The sequence below is a fragment of the Myotis daubentonii genome, chromosome 7, assembly GCF_963259705.1.
Source record: "Myotis daubentonii chromosome 7, mMyoDau2.1, whole genome shotgun sequence".
Taxonomy (NCBI): domain Eukaryota; kingdom Metazoa; phylum Chordata; class Mammalia; order Chiroptera; family Vespertilionidae; genus Myotis; species Myotis daubentonii.
This window is the reverse complement of record NC_081846.1, coordinates 10,918,561-10,946,243: the sequence shown is the minus strand read 5'-3', so window position 1 is coordinate 10,946,243 and position 27,683 is coordinate 10,918,561. Positions and strand designations below refer to the sequence as shown.

The following is a 27,683-nucleotide window of genomic DNA, read 5'->3' as shown; positions in this document are numbered from 1 at the left end:
TACCGATACATCGTGCTGGCGCGGGTACCGAAAGCTCCCAGGACTCAGGAATGAGCAGGGCTCAGCGCATAGCCTCGCTGTGTGTGTGTGTGTGGCGGGGGGGGGGGGGGCGGAGTGTCCGGCAGGTGCAGGGGGGCCCTAGGGAGACAGGGAGGGGGCTGGGGACCCGCACCATGGGCTCGGAAGAGGAAGCCGAGAGCGCCGTCCACTTACCCGCTCCGCGGTCTCACACTCACTTCTGCCGGCTTCTGACTTGTCTTTTCACCCGGTTCGGTAAAGAGGCCGGAGAGGGTCCTGGGTTTATCCGAGAACCGACAGAGCCCGAGGTGGGGCCGTCGGGTTAGGCGGGAACGACAGGGGAGCGAACGCGGGCACCCGCGGGGGCGCCGGGTTTAAATCTCCCGCCTCCCGCAACCGAAGCCCGACACCTCCGCGCAGCGGTGCGCGAGGGGGTTGGGGGGGGGGGGGGGCTGAGGGGACGGGCCACGGCCTGCGGGAGCGACCGGGCGGCGTCTCGGGGCTCGCGGGCGGCAGCTGCGGGAACGGGGGCCGCGGGGACGGACCTCCGCGCAGCCGTGCGCGACGAGCAGACTCCGGCGTGGCGGTGAGTGCGCCTCCCCTGTCCGCTTCACCCCCGGCGGCACCGGCCGCGCCCTCCCTGGACCACCCGGGACCAGCCTCTAATCTAAACCCTTGGTTTCCATGGCGACGCCCCCAGGTGCAGACGCCGCGGGAGCGCACGCACGGGATCTCTCCGGGCCTCGCTGGCCTCGGCGGTTCCCTCGGGGTCCGCGGCCCCTGGGCGGCCCCTGGGCCCGCCCTCCCTCCCTCCCTCCCTCCCGGTCCGATCTCCTCTGGGCAGAACCCGCTGGGAGTGGGTTTGGCGGCGCTGGGTCCTCTCGGGACCAACGGCGCGTCCACCCGCGCGAGCGCGCGCGCGGGGCCTGAGGCTGGTTTGGGTGATTTCTCTCCAAGGGGATGATCCTTCCATTAGAGGCAAATGCTCACAGCCTGTAGGTGCTGGCCTGATGACCTCCTTCTGCTGTGCTCATTTCTGTCATTATTCGGATACGTCTTCAGAAACGAAGTGGCAAGCGATGGGTACAAGCAAAACATCAGTGAATGCGCGGTTTACGGCGAACAGCGGAATGCACGAGCGGGGGTGGGGATAGGGGTGGGGGATGGGGGTCCGCGCACAAATCTTACACGCAGGGATCCTGCTTGTGGAAACACCGATCATCTATCTGGTCAGGTGCCCAAATGATGTCATTGGTCAGATACCTGATGCCCTGAGAAAGATGGAGAGAAAAAAACCCATCCTGGCAACCGACCCTGCGAATGCCGCGGGTTTGCCAGCAGAGGGGGTGGGATTATCTAAATAGATGATCTTGAGGCACAGAGCAAAAAAGCTATTCTGGACTGTAGGCCACTGTGAAATCGCTTCTTGGGAAGAAAACGTTTACCCGTGGTTTTTGGTTTTCTCTATAAATATTTATGTATTGATTTATTTAGTTCTAAGTTAGGCAACGTACTGTAAGATGATATTACTTTAATCATCTTCACATGAATATTTATGGTAGCTACCGGTGCCTCATCCTTTAGTAGGACTTAATTATACATTTGTGGGCAAAATAATCATCTAATGGTATGTACATATTGTTATGTGATAAATTTTTAATCGTTTGATAATGGTGGTCTGTGCCTAACATACCAAGTATTCTTGGAAATGTCTGTATCTGTTTAATAGTGCAAAATTACTGTACATCTAGCCATTGAAACAGTTATGTGGAAGACTGTTTTAATTACAACTAATTACAGTTGTTGGACAAATCATTATAATTTTAGAGATAGATGAGGGCTTACAGATCAGCCAAAGTGCAAAAACTGCAAACAGCCTGGTGGGAAAACTAGGAAGCCACATCTTTACTACAAATATTTGTTATAAAACAATAAAATTAATATTCTCTAACAACAGATGAGGTGTGACAGACTTTTATTTTGTTTTTTTAAATATGTTTTTATTCATTTCAGAGAGAAAGGGAGAGGGAGAGAGAGAGAGAAACATCAGTGAAGAGAGAGAATTATTGATTGGCTATCTCCTGAAGGCTGCCCACTGGGGATTGAGCCTCCAACCCCAGGGCCTGGGCCAGGCTTGGTCCCAGTCTCTTATTAGATCATGTCTAGAATATGGGAAGATTGCTCTGAACTTTCTGTTTAGTCTTTCTGCTACTCACAAACCTCCACTGGGCCCAACCCCTATGAATCAGTTGGTTGAACGTCATGCCATGCACCAGGTCAAGGATTGGATCCCTAATAAGGGGTGTGCAGGGGGCAACTGATAGATGTGTCTCAACAATGTTTCTATCTCTATCTCTCTCTTTCCCTCTCCCTTCCTCTCTTTAAAATAAATAAAAAGGCACATCCCCAGTAGGGGGTGTGCAGGAGGCAGCTGATCAATGTTTCTCTCTCATCGATGTTTCTAACTCTCTATCCCTCTCCCTTCCTCTCTGTAAAAATCAATAAAATATATTTTTTAAAAAATAACAAATAATAAATAAATAAAATAAATAAAAACATATAAAACAAAACCTTTATTGGCTCCAAAACCTTTATTATCTGTTAGAGTTTAGAGATCTCTACAATCTATCATCAATCTACCTTCTCTTCTTTAGCCAATATTTAGAATGACATTTCCTTGCCTCATGCTATTAAAATCTCTGCTTTTCTTCAATATTTCACTCATGATAGCCAGCATGCCTGAATTCTAACCCTATTTCTGTTATTAATTAGGTGTGATATTGTTGGCGGGAGAGGAGAATAGGAGCTTTCTTATAAGTAACATATATGTGATTTAATACATAGTCTGTGTAATAACTATTTTAATGTCTCAGACTTTTTATGAACTTACTAATTCTAGTCAATTTTCAGATAAGTAAAGTTGCTACATAAAAGTATAGCTACTATACTTTAAACAATAAAACAATTTAAAAAAGTGTAGCTACTTAATATATATTTAACAATAAATGAATGAATGAGTGACTCTCATCTTTGAATAAAGGCTTGCTAGCATTGCATAGCAATAATAAATAAAATATTAAAAGACAAAATAAAAAAGATATAACTGTCCTGACAATCAAGTAAACATTTTTTTTAATATATTTTATTGATTTTTTACAGAGAGGAAGGGAGAGGGATAGAGAGTTAGAGACATCGATCAGCTGCCTCCTGCACACTCCCCACTGGGGATGTGCCCGCAACCAAGGTACATGCCCTTGACTGGAATCGAACCTGGGAACCTTGAGTCTGCAGGCCGATGCTCTATCCACTGAGCCAAACCGGTTAGGGCTCAAGTAAACATTTTTAACAATTATAATTGTTATACAACAATTCCCCTCCACCCCCACCCCAAAGTTGAATCATTAACAAACTGTGATTCTGAAGAAAGCTGATTGTGTTTATGAGAAAATTCATGGCTTGGGAGCCAGAGTAATCAGGAATACTGCATTAACATTAAACAGCAAACCTGACTTAGTATATTTTCCTAATTGCATTAAACAGTAATGTTATATTTAGTCAAAAGTCTTCACAGATTATCTTTTCCAAGGGGATTTTGGTGCTTCAGTTTGCACATTACCATCAGTCTGTTTTGCTTGCTTTTCAGTGTTGTCACAGTAATGGGATATTATAAGTAAAGTGAGTACAGAACTGCTGCTAAAGTGAGTATTGATTTGTTTTACGATTTGTACTCTAGCCCTAGCCTGTTTGGCTCAATGGATAGAGCATTGCTTGAGGATCAAAGCGTCCCGGGTTAGATTCTGGTCAAGGGCACGTGCCTTGGTTGCAGGCTCCTCCCGGGCCTGGGCCTTGGTCAGGACACATGCAGGAGGCAACCGATCAATGTGTTTCTCTCACATGGATGTTTCTCTCTGTCTTTCCCTCTCTCTTCCACTTTCCCTAAAAATCAATGGAAAAATATCCTCGGGTGAGGATTAACAAAAACAAACCAACAAACAAAAAAAGATTTGTACTCTAAAGACAGGAGATAACTAAAAATTCAATTATTGTAAAGGACAAAAATGAAAGTCTTCTATGTGATGACTGCGTTCAAGTAAAAAAAACAAACAGTACTCTTTTTAAAAATAAAGAAGATTTCTATTTAGATGACATTGTAAGGTTTGCTCCAAACTCATAATAGTCATTCAAAAAACAAACCCCAAAATATGTGCCTTGGCTAGATAATAAGATAAACACGCACCAGAAACAAAACAGAAAGACAAAGTGGTGAGCGGTGCTACAGCGGGAGGGCTGAGCTCTCACCGGAAGAGTGGGCCCTGGCACCTGGGTGTTCAGTCCCTGCAGGCTAGTGGAAATGAGATGTTCCCCAGGCCACGTTCCTTCAACTGGCTGATTACAGAAGCAGTAGTTCAGATATCGCTGTACCAGGGCCCCTAACATATCCGTGTAGTACACTGTGGAACCCACCGAAGGTAAAGAAAACTCCATAACCACTAGAGAAGGAGGAATAACCACAGAGAAGAAAAAGGAAAAACATTAGTCTGTACTCATAAGGAGCCTGCAAAATTTCGCCAAGAAAATCAAAATTTGAAACAATAATTCACTCCAAATGAAAATAATTGTATGGGAAGTCTAAAAATTCTATACATTTAGGGTACAAAGAGAAAAATTATGGAATAAAGGCCATTTAAAAGGATAAGAAATTAGGAGAATATGAAGAAGAATCACTTAGATATCTTAGATTTTTTTTTTTTTAAAGAAAGTCACTGAATTTAAAAAAAAAAAACAACTCAAAAGCTGGGATCAACTCTAGACTGAGCAGAGTTGAAAAGAGAATTCATAAATTGGAAGATTGTACTGAGGAATCTATTAAAAAATATAGTACAGAGACACATATAAAATGAGCCATTAAGACATATAAAGAATAATACCTAATAGACTCAGATAAAAAGAAGAAATTATGGCTGAAAATATTTGAGGGGACAGTAGCTCTCTAAAATATTTAAAGGGGAAAATAAAGCTTATTTTAAAGGAGGGACAGTTTGATCCCAGACTTTTTTTTTTTTTTTTTTTTAGAGAGAGAGAGAGAGAAAGAGAGAGAGAGAGAGAGAGAGAGAGAGAGAGAGAGAGAGAAGAGAGAGAAGAGAAGAGAAGAGAAGAGAAGAGAAGAGAAGAGAAGAGAAGAGAAGAGAGATAATCACTTTGTTGTGTCAATTATTTATGCATTCGTTGGTTGATTCTTGTATGTGCCCCGACCAAGGTCAAAACCGCAACCTCTATCATCTGATATATCAAACCAGCAAGGTTTGGTTTTCTGCTCAACCTGTCCCCAGTGGCAAGCGTATATAGTATTGCCCTCAGTCAAAAAACCCACAAATATGCAAATGTCACTGTTTGCAGATTTACCCACCAGCTAACGTCCTCCCCTTGCAGGGACTGCCTGCGCTCTGCAGGTAGGATAGCTTCCAGAGAGGAAAAGGAAGACGAAGTTTTTTGCTCTCAAATCCCGTCAGATAAGTGACTCTTTCTTTCCACCAAGGAGATAGTGAGGGAGTGGAAAGAGGCCAGGAGAGTACTGCCCGAGGGAGGGAATAGATGTTCTCTTCTGATCCTTCCTAGATTTTGTTCTCCTAATTGATTGGGCCTAAGCCTGCAGTCCACTTAGGAAGAGATCAGTAGTTTGTCATGCAGTTGGACTGACCCTCAGGCTAATAACAGTCTTGGGTGGGGGAACTAATCAAGAGCAAGTCAAAGGCAACCAAAAGCGAGAGAAATTGGAGGGGAAAGAGGAACTGCAAGTTTTCCCTCAAGACTATGAGTCAAAACAGTATAATGCTGCTTGCTCTGTCTAATGCTGTCGAATGCATTACAACATAATACTGCTTGCTGTTTTAGGTGGATCCCAAATAGCATACAGTTGGATATAGTATTTTGTTTTCTATGATTTAAGGTTCTTTGACTTTAAGAGGAAGTTTGCATTTATCATACTAATTTGGGCTTTAAAAACTATTATTGCCGAAACCGGTTTGGCTCAGTGGATAGAGCGTCAGCCTGTGGACTGAAAGGTCCCTGGTTCGATTCCGGTCAAGGGCATGTACCTGGGTTGCGGGCATATCCCCAGTAGGAGATGTGCAGGAGGCAGCTGATCGATGTTTCTCTCTCATCGATGTTTCTAACTCTCTATCTCTCTCCCTTCCTCTCTGTAAAAAATCAATAAAATATATTTAAAAAACAAACAAAACTATTATTATTTCTTTACTTACTTCTCCTTAAGGAACACTTTTTCACATGTGCCTTTCCTTATATAGTCATGTTAACCATGTTCAGAACAATCACTTCAACATTAATTTTTAATTTTACAGGTTACAATTTCCATCTCTATCTCTTGTTATAAGAGATGTCCCTTGTACCTAAGATCTTTATTTTTGGATACTAAAGTATCTCTTTGAGTGATTTTTTTATTTGTTTGTTAATCCTTACCAGAGGATATTTTTTTTTTTTTTTTTTTTTTTTTTTTTTTTTTTTTTTAGTGAGAGTGGAAGGGAGGAGGGAGAGAGAGAGAGACCATAATCAAACCCATGGCCCTTCAGTCCGTGGGTTGACACGGTCTAACCACTGAGAAAACAGGTTAGGGCTCTTGGAGTGATTTTTAAAGAAGAGTATGTATTTGAATCTTTGCATATCTGAGAATATTTATTAAATATATATTCTCTGCCTGGCTGATGTAGCTCAGGGGTTGAGCATCTACCTATGGAGCAGGGGGTCACAGTTCAATTCCCAGTCAGGGCTCAATACCCAATAGGGGGGTGCAGGAGGCAGCTCATGGATGATTCTCTCTCATCATTGACGTTTCTCTCTCTCTATCCCTTCCCCTTCCTATCTGAAATCAATAAAAAATTTTTTTAAACAAAATGTGTATTCTTCTGACATAGTTATAACTAAAGGGTGTTTTCCTAAGGAAATGATAGTGATATGCAAAGATGTGTGTACAAATTCATTTTGCAGTATTATTACAAATATTAGAAACTGATAAATGTCAACAAATAGAAAATTGGTCAGATAAAATAGAACTATTTCCAGCCATTACTGCAAAATCATAACAGTTTCATTACTTTTGTCACCTAACTGGAATTACGTATCATTACTCTTTTTGCCTGTTCCTTGTGCAAGTTATAATTATTTAGCTCATACAAAGCCAACATTAGCATGTTTAGCTGTTAACATTAATATTCTACTTAGCATCTTTTTTTAGTTTTCTAATTAGATTAACAGTTGGCTAACAAGTATTTATTATTGAAAATACTTTTTTAAAGACCTTTAATTTTAGGGCAGAAGCAGGGTGGAGGGTGTCACGGGGGGGGGGGGGATGAGGGACACTTGTAATACTTTCAACAGTAAAGATAAATTAAATAAATAAATACCTTTACTTTTAGTTTGTTCCTTGTAGTCACTCCATGGATTCCTTTGGGCAACCTAGAGCAGAAGATAACCAGTCAGTAGTCAGCAGGATGCAAAAGAAATACTGGAAAACTAAACAGGTCCTCATCAAAGCCACCGGGAAAAAGGAGGATGAGCACGTGGTGGCATCGGACGCAGAACTGGATGCTAAACTGGAGGTAAACTTTTCTGTGAGCTGTTAGCAACAGTAGTAATAAAGGGATTACGTGGAAAATTCTAAACAAAAATAATTTACAGGTAATTTATTTTTAATGTTATAATACATTATTAATTTGTATGGTAAATTCACTGACCTCTCTTGCTTAGACCAATGTTAGAGAAGAGCCAGAGTCCGAGTCAACGTTTTCTAAGGTTATCTATACTCTCTGATCTGTGGTTGGCAATGCTGGATGCGGTTTTCATTGGATTTGCCATTTTGCTATTTAGTTTGGAGCTGAGGGGAGGACAAACTCCACAGTTTGAAACTTCTATTAGCTCCCATGTATTGATCTCCATGTCTTCCCCAAACATCATGAGGGAAATCTCAATGCGTTTTCTACATCAGAAACAAACTCCAAACTGAAGTGCATCCCAGTCCAGGAAAATAGACATAATACGTACAAGAAAATGTTCCGCTTTTGAAGTGCATACAACAGGTATTTTGTGTTTGTTTATGGTTCTCTAAACTGTCCTAACAAAATGTATGTCTCCAAGGTTTTTCACTCCATTCAAGAGACATGCACTGAACTTCTGAAGATAGTTGAGAAGTACCAGCTAAGACTCAATGGTATGAAATCATAGACATATATCCTGTAATCCCAATGTAATAGAAACCCTTATTTGAATGAAATGTTTAATGTAAAAATAGTTTCTTGAGCTGATTTTAGGAACAGTTTCTTATGATGACATAGAAATATTTACGGGGACCTGTTCTCAAAGCCCCGGAGTTCTCCGACACAGATTCATTTTGCTGAGCTCGGTTTTCCTGCTCAGAGTCTTAAGTGGATTTGCTTCCATCACTTAAAAACTCTCTCTCTTGACACCCCCCACCAGTTGCCTGTGCAGTTACCATGCCATTCCTCTGCTCCTTAACAGAAAATTTGGACTTATTGTCTGTATGCACAGTCTTAATTCCTGTCCTTCCACTTTCTGGGTACTCACTCCAGTTAAGTCTGCATCCCTACCCCTCCACCAAGTTGCTCTTGTCGTAATAAAAAATGGTCAAATCCTAAAATGCATATCTGCACATTTGAAAATGCATCATCTGTGGTTTTATTTTGTCATTTTAATTTTTATGTTTTACTAAAGACCAATCTTTCCCAAAACAAGTTCCATGGAGTCACTGCATCAAAACCATCTGGCCCTGGCCGGTGGGCTCAATTGATTGAGCATTGTCCCGTGCACCAAAAGGTTGCCGGTTCGATTCCTGGGTGAGCCTCATACCCGTTGCACGTTTGATCCCCAATCGGGGCACATACAGGAGGCAGCCTATCGATTTTCTCTCTCCCTCTCCCTTCTTCTCCCTTCCTCTCTGTCTCTTAAAAAAAAACCCAAAAAACCAAAAAAAACACAAAAAACAGAATCTCTGGAAATGGAGCCCAGGAATTGCATCTTAAAAATGTCTTCTTCTTCCCCCAAGTATTTCTTATGCATAGATCATTCGTTCTGTGAGAATCCTAGTGATGTGTGTGTTTTAAACAGATGATAAAATTGAAACAACAAACTATACTGTAATTTTTTCCCTAGTTGTGTCAGAGGAAGAAAGTGAGCTAGGGCTCTTTTTAAAGTTTCAAGCAGAACGAGATGCAACGCAAGCTGGCAAACTGATGGACGCCACAGGCAAGGCACTCTGCTCCTCAGCCAAGCAAAGGTTACCTGGTTTTGCATCATCCTTAAATCTGTAGCCAGTGTGACAGTTTGACGTGTGTGCCTAAGTGTGCATGTTGAAAAGGTTACTGATCGGCTGTCAATCCCCAGAAGGAAAGTAGAGGAGGGCGGGGGTAAGGGGAAGAGATCAACCAAAGGACTTGTATACATGTATATAAGCCAAACCAATGGACATGGACAACAGGGGGATGGGATCGTGAGTGTGCGGGGCAGAGGGAGGTTGGGGGTTAATGGGGGGGATGAGGACACATTTGTAATACCTTAACTAATAATAATAATAATAATAATAATAATAATAATAAAAAGGTTACTGATCATTCCAATCGAGGGTTAAAAGAGAAATATATTGCAGTATGTAATTGTTTTGAGACCTAACTCTTATTTATTTTGTATTTTAAATAATTATTTAAAAATTGACATCCTCAGTTGTTTAATTCCTAGAAACTGACTTTAGGCCTGTATTTAAACTTCTTAAGGGGTTTAATGTAACAGAGGCATCGCATAGCTAAAATTTAAATAGATATAGGTATATATTTTTCACTTTTTTAGGTACTATACTGTCTATGAATACATACAAACTTTTTAAGCAGAGGAAATTTTTTCTTCTTAATTATATACTTTGCATTTATCATCTTGCAGTTTTTTTTTATCTTAAAAATAGGTGCTGCAAAGAATCTCCAACAATTACTAAAGACAGCCAAAATCTTTGCACTTTCCAAAGAAAATAAAATCAGGCCTTCTCAGACCTGCAATGACCATATGTAACTTAAGTGGTTTTATTCTGAAACACCACATCAGTGCCCAAGTTCATCCTTAAGGATGTGACAAAGAGACACTCAATACAGTGCGACGCTTTATCTAATGTCAAAAGCAGACCAGAGGAGCCGGGTTGCAATGATGCTTCTTAAGTCCTTGTTTCTTTGTCCTCACCCTCAGCTGCTAAGAACCCGAACCTCATTAGTTCTTCTAGTATTTATCTGCTTTTCCACACCCAGGTTTTCCCTAAATTTGTCAATTAAAAGGTTTTCTGTTTATAAGATAGTTCTTTATAAATACAGGGTCTCTTTTACCCATGAACTCCTTTAGAAATGGCAAATGTACTTGAGAGGTTATTTCTATGTGGATTAACATCCAACATGTTACAAAAATGATATGTTTTCTAAAATAAGAAAAGAGAAAGATACGGACACATCGTTATCAACAATTCCAAGTTGGCTATGCGATCCTTATTTGCTTTCTAAAGCCTTTTAGGCATTTTAATAATTTCTTATGTACAGACTCATCTGGACAGCAACTACGCTTTATGGTTGTTATAAACCTTTGTTTTTGCTTTGTTTGGCTTATGGCGTGCACAACCCTCTGATTTTTACCCCTTTGCCATTAGATTGGCCCTGTATACTCCGCTGTCTCGTCTTAAGCAAGAAGTAGCAACATTCAGTCAAAGGGCGGTATCCGATACCTTGACAACAATTAATCGCATGGAGCAGGCACGCACGGAGTACAGAGGGGCTCTGCTGTGGATGAAGGACGTGTCCCAGGAGCTGGACCCAGACACCTTAAAACAAATGGAAAAGTTCAGAAAAGTATGAAAACACACCCTTCTTTTCCTGGTGCACAAACCTGTTTAACTTCTACTGAATCACTTCATAAGATCAGACTACTTTTGACAAAATGGTATGTTATAAATTCCTGGTTGCTTGGAGAGCTTCAGTCGAAGTACAAAAGGTTGCCACATTTTTTGTTTTACCCTTTTAGTGGCAACCCCCACCCATGGATCTTGTCTATTAATTTCTTTATCTCCCTCATAATACATTTAACCACCCTTGAAACATTGCTTACCTAGACTTTGGGGCTTTTTTTTTTGCAGGAGGGAAATAGTTTATTAATGAGGAAAAATATATATGTAAAAATTCAGGTAACATGATTATGAATTACAGTGGGGACTTGACTTACGAGTGTCCCGACTAACGAGTTTTTCGAGATCCGAGCCATCTCTCGGCCGATTTTTTGCTTTGAGTTGCGAGCTAAAATTCGGGTTACGAGCAGCTTCAGATACCCCACCGCTAGCTGGCACAGCGAACGTCACAGTGAACACCACTGATTTGACATACGGGTGATTTGAGTTACGAGCTCCGTCACGGAACGAATTAAACTCGTAAGTCAAGGCACCACTGTATAAGAAAAGTGATCACATTTTTCATTCTGCCACAATACGTAGTTTGACCACAAACTTTTAAAGCAACTACCTATGTATAGACATATGTTTTTCTGAATACACTCCTTATTATAAATTGCATTGCCTAAATTTACCATACACGATTAATAAAATTTATTCACTCTTTCATTTCATAAATATTTGGAGTATCTATAGTAAAAATCATATTCACTATTGCTGAAGCCTTGATTCTAGACCAGCAGTTACAAGTGGTTTGCCTCACTGATTACTCCCAACAGATCTGGGAAGTAGGTGGACACATGGCCTCAGGCCACGGCAACCTATAATTCTGTTCCAATTAGAATACAGTCCAAGGTAGGGGTTGCACAACATTGTGAATGCATTAATGTCACTTAGCTGTAAATTTTTAAATGGCTAGGTGTTATGTTATGTGACTTTCACCTCAATTAAACAAACAAACAAACAAAAGAATACAATCCAAACCTCTTATCTGGACCCCAGTAGCCCTGCACAGTCTGATCCTTGGACCCTCTGCAGCCACATCTTGAACTTACTTTTTATGCTCCAGCAAGGAGTATGTTCTACTCTGTTCCTTCCTGTTCCGCAAACATAAGGTCCTCGCCCACCTCCCACGCCCAGGACTCTTGTCCCTGGGCCTGGAATGCCCTCCTCCGGGTCTTGGCATGGCCCGCTCACCACCTTTGTGTCCCAGTTCAAACATCATGCACAAGCCCACCAAGGACTTCCCTGGTTATCTTATCAAAAGTAGTCACCCAGCCCTGGCTGGTGTGGCTCAGTGGATAGATCGTCAGCCTTGTGGACTGAAGGGTCCCGGGTTTGATTCCAGTCAAGGGCACATGCCCAGGTTGCAGGCTTGATGCCCAGTGGGGGGCCTGCAGGAGACAGCCAATCAATGATTCATTCTCTCTCTCTCTCTCTCTCTCTCTCTCTCTCTCTCTCTCTCTCTCCCTCTCCCTCTCCCTCTCCCTCTCCCTCTCCTTCTCCCTTCCTCTCTGAAATCAATGAAAAAAAATATATATATATATTTTAAAAAGTAGTCACCATTTCTGTGCATTTATCTGTTATCTTCACAGTTTGAGATTATCGTCACTATTTATTCTTTTTTTCCTGTGCTTCACACTCAGGGATGGTGAGGATGAACTCTGTTTTGTTCACCACAATATCCCAGTGCCAGCACAGAGCATGGCACATAATAGCTGCCTTATACATATTTGTTGAATGAGTGAGTATATTTAAAAGTTGAGTATTCACACTACTTGGTGACATATGACTCAACTTATATATAAAAATAGAATAGGAATGTATTTAAATGTATAAATATATCTTCATGATTTAACACTACTATTAATGCTTCTCAATACTTTATGTCCCCTTTCCATTTATTCTTCTGCTCTTACCTGAATATTACCCATCATTAATTTTAGATGTTACTTTTTATTTGGAATCTGATTTTTCTTTTTAACTATATACTTTCCATCTATCATTGCATACTTTCTCAGCATAAAGACGTCTGGAAAGAATCTCATATAATTACTAAAAATAGCCAAAACCTTGACCACTAATCATGAAATAATAATATGGGGAAAATGAATTTGTTTTCTTTATTATAATTTCATGTGTCTGAAAATATGTACCATGAAACTTCATGGAACATTTATAATCTGCGTTATCAGTAATCATAGTGAACATTTTTGTGGTTCCAGGTCCAAATCCAAGTGAGAAGCAGCAAAGCTTCTTTTGACAAGTTGAAGATGGATGTCTGTCAGAAAGTGGATCTCCTTGGAGCCAGTCGCTGCAACATGCTCTCCCACTCACTCGCTACCTACCAGGTACCCACCCCATGGCCAGCGTGCCCTTGCAGTAGTACTAGTAAAGATGAGTGGTGAGATTCCTTTTTAAAAGTTGTCCAAAGGATGTAACAAAATACATAATTATCAGATTCCTTTGATTTGCTGAAACTGACTCATGGAGGTTGTGGCAGTCAGAAAATCATAGAATCCCGGACCGAAAAAGACCTTGGTTAGGGATCGCCTACTCAGTAGCTGCACATGATTCTCTTCGGTGTCCTAGGAGAGAAAGAGAGACCTGGAGCCGGTCCTGGGCGGGGGGGGGGGGGGGGGGGGGGGGGGGGGGATGGGGGGGGGTCGCGGCGTGGCGGAACGCCGAGAAGGCAGGCTTTCAGCTCCTCCACTCTGAACTTCTACATCTAATTTCATTGGAAGCAAAGATGCTGTGGCCCCCCAATTTTTTATATTTTCTGTCATTGTATGGACGAGGAAAGTGCAACCTATGAGAATGAAAGGGAATGGGAATTTGGGGCTTAAAAACCTACGTTCTCTAATTCTACATTGTGTGTTCTTTTTACCTTGCCAGGGTTGCCATCCACCTCACTGTAACCTCAAAAGTCTCGCTTGTGCTTATATGACTAACCCAAATCACACACAAATAGCATACAGTGAATAAGACAGATATTAGTAAGTAGCACTTACTGATTTTAACATGTATTTGTAAATGGCAAAATAAGAGCACAAACTGCATTTACATAAAAAAGAATAATACACGAAAGGAAATGGACATTCACTGCTGCTTCTAAGAGGGACTCTACCTAATCACTTCAGCACTGTGGGATTCAAGAACCAAAAAAAGGATGCACTGGAAAATAAAAGTGTTTGACAGTGTGTAGCATAATGCCTGAAACACAGTAGCTGCTAGTTCAGTTCTCCTTTATTGTCTCCATTCAGCCCCCTCACTCTGAACAGGAACCTTAAAGCAGCAAGGAAATTGGTCTATTGCTGGTGTTGCCTTGGGGACACATTTTTGGAGCAAGTCTTTCTTGAACCCTAAATGAAAGGCCAAATTTAGTGGTACATATTACCTTCCTCTAAGATTTCTCATAAAAATCTACACATACCCCTAATGCAAATAGGGGGTCTTTGTGCTTTTATCATTTCTTTTGGATTCCTCCGAAGGTGTTCTAATCCTCCAGTTTCATGCTCTTGGCTGTACTTACTGTCTGCTGGCTCGAATGTACATCCCAGCGCTGTATTCAGCCAGCACACACACACACATGCAGAAACAGAGCCAATTCTTATGCAGAATTACTATGTACTTTGCTTTCTGGTTCCCCAAACCTGGACATGGATTTCCAGTTTCTGCCTATTATCCGGCAACTATTCACCTACTACACTAGGGAGGAAAAATGGCACCGAAACAAATCACAAATCATGGAGAGGAAGCAGCACTGTAGCGTCACCTTTTCTTTTTCTGCAGAGAACACTGCTGGGATTCTGGGAGAAAACGGCTCGAACGATGTCCCAAATCTACGGGGCCTACGTTGGCTTACATCCCTATGACTTTGTGGCCGTCAAGGTACATTTCTTTCCATGTTCATTTGCTAGATATGTTACACTTCATTTGAGTAATAACATTGAAATTATTTTTTGCTAAGCCTAATTTGAAATTTACAAGACACTGGCAAACATTTTTTACACTCCTTCAGCCAGTCATTTTTCTGCACTTCCCTGATTCCAAATGTATCAGCAACATAAAAAAAAATACTTGGCAATATTGCTGGTTGGCTCAACATAATAGTAGCAGGTAATAAAAAGAGGTAGAAGGTGAAAAGAAAAAATGCAAAAGAGATAAAAGATTATGGAAAGTAAAAACTTAACAGAATGGTTCACAAAATGATCAGAGTACCTATCTGACAGTTTTATAGGTTAAAGAACGCATTTGTTGCTTTATTTTCACACTCATATCTTAGATGTGATTCATGATAGAAAACTTATGCCAGTTGGGTCATTATATATGTGTGATTGCGGCTGACAAGACTACTGCATTAGACCAGCTCTTTCTGTGACACCTACAGATAAAAGGTACCCTCGGCCTATGATTAGAATACTTTTGAGATTTGCATATCTTCCTGTCCACCCTCTCTGCAGCTGGCTTACCACCCTGTGGTTATCGTCCTGGTAGGCTAAGATTCAGAGCCTTTGCATTTACCCTCCTGCCTTATTTTCAGTGGAGCTTGAAAATGTTGCTGGTGGCTCTGTTCAAGCTAGCCATGGTATCTGTGGTGGATTCACATTTTGCAACTGTATATTCCTGGGGCTTGGTCTGGATTTTGTAAGTCGTGTTCTGACATAACATATTGCAGTCTGATACCTCTGAATTCGTGTTTTCGTTTTCTGTTCTATTTTATGTCGTTCTTTAGAATGTTTATTCTCATTTTCTTTGCACAACAAGAGGAACAGACTCTTTTCACCTACTTAACGTGGAATTTCTTACCCTTAGCAACTACAAGACACTTCGAGCAAGCTTGAGGGAGACCACAAAGAACAAGTAGAAAACAGTCCACTCACTGAAAACCTCAGCAGGTAAGCAGTCAAAAGTTACACATGGTATCGTGCAAGCCCTGGACACCCCGTGTGCTTGGAGTTGTTTCTTCTCTGGCTCACCGAATACTTATTTCTACGTCATTCTTCCAATGAACATTAAAAATTTGTTTTGAAGCCTTATTTTTTTTCTCTCACTTTTAACATGGTGGGCAAAGTCAAAGATAGGAGTACGAACAGATTGGGCTGATAACTTCAAATTCAATACTAGTTTAGGAGGAGACTGCGTCTTGAATAAGAGTGTCCACCTAGTGACTCCCAGAAGGGGCAGCTTGCAAAAGGCAGGGACAGGTGCCAGCAGCTCCGAGGACAGAAGCTATTGAAAATCAATCCTCAACTCTGCGGTAAAAAAAAAAAGAGAGAGAGAGAGAAGGAATTCTTACCATTTGCAACAGCGTGGATGGAACTGGAGAGCATTATGCTAAGCGAAGTAAGCCAGTCAGAGAAAGATAAATATCACAGGATCTCACTCATTTATGGAATATAATGAACAACATAAACTGATGAACAAAAACAGATCCAGAGACAGAGAAGCATCGGTCAGACCATCAAACCTCAGAGGGAAGGTAGGGGAGGGTGGGGGTAAGGGGGAGAGATCAACCAAAGGACTTGTATGCATGCATATAAGCCTAACCAATGGACACAGACACCAGGGGGTGAGGGCATGAGTGGGGGGGGGGGGCAATGGGAGGATAAGGACACATATGTAATACCTCAATCAATAAAGAAAAAAAATAAATAATAAAAAAAGAAAATAAATCCTCAAAACCCACAGCTGGGCCTGGGCCTGGATCCCTGGACATGGAGGCCAGGCTGTGCACACCCTTGGGTTGCCCATCTCCCTACCATTATACCTTCTCTTTGTTTTCCTTTCCGGGCTGCCCCTCACTTCTCATTTTAACCAGATTGCACTGAGTATAATGAGGAACACAGAAATAAGGCCCAAACAATTATAAACCATTTTCTGTTGAGTGGAAGGGGATCTGTAATATAAGCATTTCCCTCTTTTCTCTGTGGGGAAACAAATTTTCTGGCTAACTTGAATTTATAAACATATTAGGATGTAGATTAAATAATCAAATGTATAGTTATAAATTAAACTTCTGCATTGACATTAAAAATCATATGTTAAATCATACATATTTAGATATTTTAACTTAGTAAATTTTTTCTATTATCACATTTCATGAAATTTTCATTCCAAATCTCCTCGTGTAGTACCTTCAGCTTATGAGAGCCTCCTTTTTGAGTTAACAGATTTCAAAGCACCTCACTTTCTCTCACAACCAAGTTGCTTAAAAAGCCATGTAGGTAGACTGGAAATTTCCTTCTAAGTCATGAGTATGTATTTGCTCTGTAGGCTTATTTCGGTATTTGCAATTAAATACTGTATTGCATTTTAAATAACCTTAAAAACTTATTTAAAAACAGGCTATATTCCAGAAATAATGACTAAATCTGTGTGCAGTTTCTTTGTTTCATACTTCTTTTTAAATTGACTTGAGACAGAGAGGTACAGAGAGAGAGAAACATCAATTTGTCGTCCCACTTATTCATGCATTCATTGGTTGGTTCTTGTATGTGCCCTGACCGGGAATCAAACCAGTTACCTCTTGGTTCATGGGACGATGCTCAACCGCGTCACACAGGCTGGGCATCTTTGTCTCAGTTTTTTATTTTTACACCAGATAGATGATATAAACATTCAAAGTTAGCATTGACTGACAATATTTTAGGCAAATGCGTTCTTTTGCAACCATCACTTTGTTGTTCAAATTGGAGTACTCCATTTTTTCTACAGGTTTTCGTCCCCTCTCTTTAGTTCCCAGCTGTTGTTGAGTAAAAACCCTCCAGTGCTTGAAAGCTAAACTTTATACTCAATGGCTTTGGTGACAGATGTTTCCTATAATATAGCACTAGCATAGTGCCTGCAGTGCTGAACATGTGCCCGGCTCTTTGTCAATTCTCAGTAAATGTTTACGGAATGAATAAGGGGTGAAAGGTTATGTTCACAGTCTGTGTGGATATAGAGAAACAGGATTTGTCTGAGACCGATTTTAAGAGATCTACCGGACAACCAGTTTAAAATTGAAAACGAAACAACACACACACACACACACACACACACACACACACACACACACACTCACTCACTCACTGTAAAACTGTGGAATATGAGTCCCAAATGTATTTTAACCAAAATCTTTACATTTTTTGGTTTTCACTTTAGGTTAGTTTTGTCAAATGAGGAAGTGAACTTGAGAAGTGAATCAGGTAAGATGGTAAATTCATTAAAATGTGAAACGATCACATTTTAAATGTCAAAACAGTTTGTCACATTTTTTAAAAAAACTGACAAATCAAGATATTATCGACTACACATATGTAGGTCGCGCGATATTATTCACTGTGTATTATTGACTTTACTCCCTATGCTGTCCTTTACACCTCGGGCCTGTTTTCTAACCAATTTGTACTTCTCGATCCCTTCACCTTATTCACCCAGTCTGTGAAAGCCTCTCCTCTTAAGTCACTTTACAAATCTCTTGTGTACAAATACTTTTGAGTTAGCTTTATTTTTTTCTAGCTTTTTGAGTTGTAATACTCTGTAAGTTTAAGGTGTATACTGTGATGATTAGATAGATGTCACAAAATTATTATCATAACAAGATTAGGCAACACATCTATCAGCTCTCATAGTTACCATATTTATTTTGGGGGTAAGAACATTTAAGAAATACTCTCTTAGCCACTGTCAAGTATTAATTGTTAATTAATAGTTAATATGCTGCCCAGCCAGTGTGGCTCGGTGAATGAGTGTGGATCCATGAGCCAGTCTCTCATTCATTCTGAATTTTAATTGGTTTTTTGAATAAATTTTTCTTTATTTGATGTGTGCTTTTGGAACAATTTCTAGAGAATTTTAAATAGTTATTTTAAAAATAATTCCCACCAGTTATTTAAAAACTGGCCTCCTCACCATCATGCTGGAAGCCCCTCTTTTTCTTTTTTATTTAATAAAGGTGTTTAGGGTCAGGATTTTTCCTCTGTTAATTGCTATTTAAGTATCCCATGGATTATTCAGGGTATGGCAAAAGTAGGTTTACAGTTGTGAGTATGTAAAACAAAGTTTTATCCTTATTATTTATTAATTATTGTATTATTTTCCACATGAACAACTATAGACCTACTTTTGCCCCACCCTGTAATGTAAAATGTCTTCTTTATCATTATTTTTCCATTCCACTTGGAACCAAGAGTTAATAGAACGTATTAAAATTTACAGGTGGAAGAGCCTTTTAGTTTTTTGGTTTCATTTATTAAATGATTTTATTTTATTGCATTGTAATCAGAGCATGTTGTTTGTAATATTTCTACTTTATGAAAGTCACTGGTTTTTGCACCTTAGTATAATTAATTTTTGTGAATTTCAGTGTGTGCTTGAGAAGAAGGTATAATTTCTATTAGGGTTTATATATATTCAAAACAACTACCTTTATTGATTATGCTGTTTAGATCTTTTCTCCTCTTGGACTATTTTTTACTGAGTGATATATTAAAGTCTCCTATTATTAATCTGTATTTCTCCTTGCATCTCCTGTAGTCTGTCTTACATAGGTGGTTGGTTAATTATTTTACATGTACATATGCATAACTGTTATATCTTCATTGTGAAATGTGGTCATTTTGATCTAATTAGAAATAATTTTCATATACGCTTCCTATCAGTTTATTAAAATTATGTGAATAAAATGTGAGAGCAATGAAACAAATTTGGCTCGCCCTACATCCTACTCTCATTCCTTCACAAAGAAAAAAGCCATTCTGTTTTTGTTGTCACTCGGCAGTTGCAAAAGATTTACCTGGAGATTCACTGGAAGATGATTTTGAGAAGGAATTCTCATTTCTGAACAACCTCCTAAGTCCTGCTTCTTCAAGTTCTAGCGAAGTTACTCAAGAATGCCAGACCGCCTTTGGGAGCCTCACGTTCCAGGAGCCTCCCGTGGGGTCCGAGCCCCTTGCTCATTCCCAACGATTCCTTCCTTCCCAGCTCTTCGACCTTGGCCTTCATGCTGCTGGAGCCTTCAACAGTGAGTGTCTCCGCCACATTTGGACGCCCATGACTTATTTATCTTTGTGAAACAAACCACTGTGCATGTGGATGCTAAAGTCAAAAAGGCTGATTTTAGTTGACTTCAGTCCTACGAGGTAAAATCTGCAGTCACACCAGTCAGCTGGAAAAGTAACACATATCCCACCACTGGAGTCCATGCACAAGAGTGAAACGGGGGCTGCTTTCCTGCCCCTCCACACGCCCCCCCTTTTCTTCTCTGACGTTCCCAGGTATCTTCTCCACATGGAAAACCAGCGTCTTGTCTGAGACTCTTGACCTGCTAAGCCACCCCGGCCAAGGGCAGGCAGGTGCTTTCTGTGGGTTCCAGCTCTGGAGGCTGGCTCTGTGGCAGCCTTGTGGGCAAGCCTGCGGCGTGGGGACCGCAGCAGAGAGCTGGGGGCGGGCTGTTCTCCTGAGGAAAGGGTCGCCTGCTTTGTTTATATGTGGAGAACTCTCTCTACTCCCGCGGTTCCTCCATCCTGTGTCCAACCCAGCACCTTGGGGTCACTCTGCTCCCCACTTCCTATTGGTTGCTAAGTCCTGTCCGTTCTTTTTCTGAAACATGTCTCAAGTTTCCCATGGTCCTCTCTGCTACCAGCGCCCCTGAGAGCCTCATTTGGCTTCCTGGGTTTGTGCTAGTCCTCCTCACAGATCTCCCAAACCCTCGTCCATCCTCCACACATCCTCCAGTTCTCTCTCCAAGCGGCAGATAGTATGAATCTTTCAGCTCCATTATAATGGTATGGGACCACTGTGGTATATGGGGTCTCTGTCAGTGGCCAAAGTGTCTTATGTAGCACGTGACCATATTTCAAAAGCACTTTGAAAAATGGAAGGCAGTCTAATCTAAATCTAGCTGGGACTAAACATATTATTTGAATAAAACACATAATTGCAGATAAATTCTAAGTGTTTTATACCTCTTATACTGTAGAGTCTTACCCTGGTATGAAGACTGGAGGACTTATTAGATATTTTTACCTTTTCTTGTTTTTCGGATGCTACTTCCTATTTGACTAGCAATGGATGATTCTTTCCTTCCCTCCCCTCAGGTTGGGCCTCCAGAGGGGGATTCGAACCTCCTCTCTCACACACTGATAGTCAGCCAGTGCCTTCACAGAGTCCAAAGAAATCAACAAAAGGTAAGTTATGTATTTACTACAGGCCTTGTGCATGAAAATTCATGCACTGGAGGGGGGTCCCTCAGCCTGGCCTGCCCCCTCTCACAGTCTGGGAGTCCTCAGGGGTGGGAGGTGACCCGGCGATCAGGGGAAGGTGACACCCCCATCACACCTCTGCTGCTGCCACTGCTGGCAGTGCAAGTCTCGGCCAGCGCTGGTTACCTGAGCCTCGGGTGGCCCTGGGCAGCTGGGCAACCACCATCCGAGGCTTGCCTGCACCTCGGGCGGCCCTGGGTGGCTGGGCAGCCGCCATCCAAGGTTTGCTTGTGCCTCGGGCCAGCCCTGGGCGGCTGGGGTGCTGAGGGGACTGGGGGACTCCGGAGGCAGGTGAGTGGAGTGGCCGGGCCCACCTGGGGGTGGGCCTGGCCTTGCTGCGTGCCTGCTGCCCTGGCAGGGCTGAGGGGACTGGGCACTGCCATCTTGTGGCTGTGGGTGCTGCCACCTTTGAGGGCGGGCAGTCAATTAGCATATTCCCTCCTTATTGGCTGTGGGCACTGCCATCTTTGAGGGTGGGGCAGTCAATTACCATATTCCCTTCTTATTGGCTGTGGGTGTCACCATCTTTGTGACAGCATGAGAGTCAATTAGCATATTCCCTCTTTCTTAGATAGGACTAGAAGCCTGTTGCACAGAGATTCGTGCAATAGGCCTTCCTTCCCCCTGGCTGCTGGCACCGGTTTTCCTCCAGCACTGGGACCCAGGCCTTTTCTCAGGCCTTCACTGCTCCGCCTGCCCCGGGGCCTTGAGGCTTCGCTCCACTGCTTGGAGCCTACATATGCAAATTAACCGCCATCTTTGTTAGGTTAATTTGCATACTCTCCTGATTGTCTGGTTAGCATAGCAAAGGTATGGTCAATTTACATGTTTGTCTATTATTAGGTAAGATGGTCTTTGCTATCATATTAACAATTAATCGAATTCAGATAAATTTAGACAATGTATCCAGAAAAATCTACATTAATAAAAGAGAAAAATGGTAATTGGCGTATGACGATACCCTTTTCATTGGCTAATCAGGGCTATATGCAAATTAACTGCCAACTAAGATTGGCAGTTAACTGCCAACTAAGATTGGCAGTTAACTGCCAACAAGATGGTGGTTAATTTGCATATGTAGGCACAATGCAGGGAGGCGAAAGGGAAAGCAGGAAGAAGCCCCCTGCCACTGACAGTGATCAGAAACCCAGGGGGGAGCTAAGAACTGGGGGGCAGGGCAAAGGCGGCCCTGGGGCCGCCTTTGCCCTGCCCCCCAGCCATGATCGGAGAATCAGGCACCTTTTCCACCCTGGCCAGTGATAGCAGGAAGTAGGGGTGGAGCCAGCGATGGGAGCTGGGCACGGTCGAAGCTGGCAGTCCCAGGAGCTAGGGGCCCCTTGCCTGGGCCTAAAGCGGAGCCCACGATCGCGGGGCCACTGCAGCTGCAGGTCCCCGCTGCCCGGGCCGGATGCCTAGGCCAGAGGCATCAGGCCTGGGCTGGGGGCAGAACCAGTGATGGGGGGAAATGAGGGTCCCTTGCCCAGGCCTGACGCCTCTGTCAGAGGCATCAGGCCTGGGCAAGGGGCCGATCCTGCGATTGGAGGGTGATGGGGGTCAACGCCTGAGGGCTCCCAGTATGTGAGAGGGGGCAGGCTGGGCTCAGGGACACTCCCCCCCCCCACACCCAGTGCACGAATTTCGTGCACCGGGCCCCTAGTATTTTATAAATGTAAATTAATAAAATAATACTTTATAAATTATAATGACAGCTGGACCTGAATACCACTCACCGTAGAAATAACTGAATAGAAATTTGTGATCTTGCCATGGTAAACTAAGTTCTGTAATCTTTTCTTTTTGGTGTGAAGGTTCGTTGATGGTGGATAACACCACTGGGGACAGAAGATGCTCTTTGATTACAGGATGCCTGTTGACACATGAGGCGCTCATTAGCATAGGGCCTGGTACATAGTAATTGCTAACGTATTGCGGACTTACATATTGGTGTCTGCAGAGCGTCTCCATGTTATAATTACCATATGGGTACACATAGAAAACAGACACAGTCTGTCTTGCAGAATTTTAGATACATTTTAATCTTAGGCACTGATGTTGATTTCTTAAAGCTTTTTTAATCAGAGAGAATTTCAAACATATAGAAACGTTGCATAAATGAAAGTACCACAAAGAACATGTGTATACCCATTGCTCAGATTCTCCTGTTGTTAGTGTTTTACCCCATTTGCTTTATGTTATTTATTTCTGAACCAACTGAGGATAAGTTTCATACATAATGACCATTTACCCGTAAATACTTCAATCTGTGTTTCCTAAGAACAGGTATATTGTTTTGCACAAACAAAGTATGATGATAAACTTTGGGAAACTTTATATTAAGATAATACTTTTCTATAATCTGCCATGTTTGTGTTCCAGTTTGGTGAGTTGCCCAGTAATGTCCTTTGTAGCACTTCCCTCTCTGGTAGGGCAAGTCCAGGGTTATGGATTGCATTCGTTTGCCATGTCACTTGTCTCTAACCTCTTTAATCTGAAACAGTTACACAGCTTTTCAAAAATGTTTGGATGCGGGCTTTTTAATAGGATATAGTCCATCTGTTCTACTGTTTTTTGTTTTTACTGGAATGCTTCTTATTTCAATTTTAGCGAGGGTTCCACGTGATTAAATTCAGGTGGTTTGTTTTGCAAATTTTTAATTAAATTTTTAATTTAAGCATAGTTGGTCATATTAGTTTCAGGTGTACAATATAGTGATTTGACATTTTTATACCTTACAATGTGATCATCCCACTAATTCTAGCAATCAGCTGACACCATGCAAACCTACCACAGAAGACTTGACTACTGCTGCCTTTGCACTTTTAATCAGGCCTTTTCTCAGAGCAGCATGCAATCACTTAGACATAAGAGCCTCAGCCAAGTACGGGTATCTGCATTAGTTTGTCAAAACTATCCTTAAGGAGATGTAATTGATAGTTTATTCTTATCAGTTGCCTTAAATTTTTTTGTATTCAAAAGGAACATCTACTTTAAAATAATGAAAGTGGTACAATAATGTGATTTCAAAAACCCGAGACTCGTTAACATGTGTGTGTGTTTTTTAATAGCTCCCAACCATGGTAACCAAGGCATGTCAGCCTGGTTCAACCTATTTGCAGACATGGATCCGCTTTCAAACCCAGACGCCATTGGACACTCGGATGATGAACTTCTTAATGCTTGACTGACGTTCCAATGCCACTTCAGAGGCCTTGAGACATCAATTTCTCCACATATTGCCTTTGTGGAAAGGAGTTCTTATTGAATCCATACACAAAAGCATTGCTTGTGAATATATAACCCTTGTCAGCCAGTTTTAGACAGATGGTAAGGACCACATTTGAATACACTTGTCTCTTTAATAGCTTGGATTTGCAGCTGTTGATAATATGTGGGAAATATTAGGAACTCCTTAGTTTGAAATAGATTTAGAAGTTTATTTTGAAAGAACAGCTGGGAAGAATTCTTCCGTAAGGGATTGGGCTTATTTCTCTGGAGAGCCCTTTCTTCAAGCTGCTTTGCTGGCTGTGAGAATTCTTTATGTGGATAACAGACAGCAGTTAAATTGGGTTGTGATTTAGGGTTGGGTTTTAAATAAAACAGTGGCAAGGAGAGTTCTCTGTTATGGAAAACAGCACTAGAACCAGGCCAGTTTTGTCTTTAGTTAGAAAGGTAGGATAAGGCTTGAGAACTCAATTCGCTTTAAATTCACAGAGAAACTTGGTGCTTGTTTTCTCCACTTAAGAGACTAAAATGTAATATTAAATTTTCCTTCATAGAAAATCATGGACACCCCTCAATCCATTATCGAGTTTTCGGGGGGAAGTAGCAGGATGACTTATTTGCTAGGTCCATCCACTGTAGAAACAGAAAAATCTCTCTCCATGCCATCAACCACAAGAGTGTCCAGACACGTTGCCAGTGTAATGGGCAGTATTCACATTCCCCCTGAGGAGGGGGGCGGACACGCCCTAAGCAACTGACAACCGTGTTCCTGAAATTACCCAGGAACTTCTGTCTGAATGAGGGAGACAGCCTAAACACCCTGTCCTCGTATCTATTTGCAGGTTTACATATTTCTTGACGTGTTTTTATCACAGAGTACTTCCTGCCAGAATCACAGAAAGCTGATCCCTAAGGGAGTGTCTTATCTTTCCCTTTTCCATTTGAGTGGCACCATCTGAGGTGTCTTTGATCGCTCAGGAAAACCTGTTAAACTCAGAGCGTTTTGAGCCTAAGTACTAGAGGGGAGGGTATTTCATTGAAGTTAGTGGAAGCTGATGAACACAGAGCCGCCGTACACACACATCAATCACTCAACTTCCTACTCTCTTTTCTTCCGACCCTTTGGTTTGGGGGCAGTTCCCCAAGTGTGCTGTTTTTGTCATCCAGACCATTGCATCTCCATGGGAAAACATTGAGCTTAGCTGTTCACAGAAGTTTTCAATATGCTCTTAGTTCTGAAGAGGCTTGCTTATTATTTACAAGAGAACTGCTTGTCAAGTTGGAGTCGCTGTATGGACTGGCGTAGGTAAAATGCAGCCCACGGCTCACCCAGAGGGTCTGGCCTCACGATGGAACTGCTCACGGGCTCCCCAAAACACCCCACCACTGTGGCCGAGGACCGGGTAGGCGGGAAAGATCTTATCTGAGTGTCAGAAACATGGACCCAGGAAAAGGCTATGACGTCTTTCCTTGAAATCTTTTCATATGCTTCTTCCTGTTTCTTTATTTGCTTATCCCTTCAGAAGTATTTTTTTAACTCTTCTTTTTTTATTCAGTGAAATTTTCCAGAATGCAATACCGTCTCTGTTCTGCCAAGATCCAGTCACCAGGGTTATGATTACGATTCACAATCTAAATTTTATACCCGTGGTGACTCTGCTCTCACTTTGAGTATTTCAGAAAACGCTGACTCTATGCCTTCAGTTTGTGTCATTTTTCCTTTACTAATGTATTTCACTAATGCATTAGTTCAAATATATTTATCTTCCTCACATGCATACAAAGCAGTCCCTGTTATCTCGTGCAAACGAAGACACCATGACACAGAGGAAAAGCACTGGTCTCTCCAAGCCAGAATCCCGAATACCAGACTATGGAAGTGAGGAGATGCTGCCCTCAATTTCCCAAGAACAAAGGTTCTCAAACAAACAAACCAACCAACCACAGCAACAAGAAGAAAGACAAGAAAAGAAAAATACAAGGGACTTTTATTATTCAGTTCTTGTGTCTCTGACATTTTCAACACAACAGAGTGTGTAGCTGTCCATTTAACCCAAATGCATTATTAACTGCTCTTTCAGCAAGTCTAGTTATACCTTCAGCAGGTCCTAGCAACTGTTTTTGGAGAGCACATTGGACACTTTGTTCTTAAAATGAAGGTAACCCTATTTTCTCAAGATTACTTATTTGAAGCTCACTCATTCATTTAGGGGCCAGAAACAGAAATATGATTGTTTTTATGCTTAGATTGCTAATAAAGAAAGACAGCCACATATTCAGTAGAGAGTGAAGGAAACTACAGAACAGTTACTATTTGTCTAAATCTAAATCAACCATGGAATAAGAAGCAAATTAACCTTAACCAAGCGTAGGCTTTCAAAGTAAATGGATGCTTTCTATATTAAAGGGGGAGGAGGGGAGATATACCTTTTAATTCCAAATAAGAATGCATTTAACCTTAGACCAGCCACAGAATGAAATTGTGTCTAATCTCGCTACAACCACTTCACCAGAAGGGCAGGAGTACCAGGGCATATTAAGATCAGAAGGTGAAACTATGTTTCTTGGAATCTTTCATTAACTGTAAAAAATAGTTCTGATATGGTTAGAAACAAACTGTATTTTAGCAAAACAGGTTTTGGTATTTGCACAATATAGTGTATTTCAACTATGGATGTTTATTTCCCATAACTACCTTTACAGACCATCTGGAAACGTAGAGGCCTCACAGCATAAGGACAAATGAAGTTTGAATGTGCTCTATTTCTCTGAGCCTCTTTTAACAAAGATTATGAGATGGCATAAACGGAAAACTTTATTTCCTAACGTACTCAATGCAGATCCCATTATTGTTGCCCTGTTTCAAAACGTGGGTTTTTCCTGAGGACTGCAGGAATGAGAAGGTCGTTTGAATGGGTGTGTGTATCCACCACAGAATGAAAATAAAACCAGGGCAATGAATATCCTTGTGAGACTCATTCTTTCTCATTTACTTCTTACAGAAGGGGCACTGGAAGATATGGGACATCACAGAATGTGTTCTTTGTATAAATACTCTCAGTAGCAAAATATACAAGCTATCCAATATCAAAAACATGGGCTCAGAAGCAATAACCTATGGAATCTAAGCCATAGCATTTAACCTGATTCGCTGAGGCAGGAAGTAAAAAGAAGGAAGCCAGAATGGGCCCCGGGCATCG

General features: G+C 41.5%; 1 protein-coding gene across 1 annotated transcript; it reads left to right on the top strand.

Annotated features, from left to right (window-relative positions):
- Window positions 1-283: 283 nt before the first annotated feature.
- On the top strand, window positions 284-27,446 carry ICA1L (islet cell autoantigen 1 like). The gene is made up of 12 exons (XM_059702817.1): window positions 284-604; window positions 7,449-7,631; window positions 8,167-8,239; window positions 9,199-9,322; window positions 10,724-10,922; window positions 13,240-13,365; window positions 14,807-14,905; window positions 15,830-15,912; window positions 18,161-18,204; window positions 19,779-20,021; window positions 21,097-21,186; window positions 24,327-27,446. The coding sequence occupies exons 2-12, from the start codon at window positions 7,470-7,472 to the stop codon at window positions 24,440-24,442; spliced, it is 1,359 nt and encodes a 452-aa protein (XP_059558800.1). The 5' UTR covers window positions 284-604; window positions 7,449-7,469; the 3' UTR covers window positions 24,443-27,446.
- The last annotated feature ends 237 nt before the right edge of the window (window positions 27,447-27,683 follow it).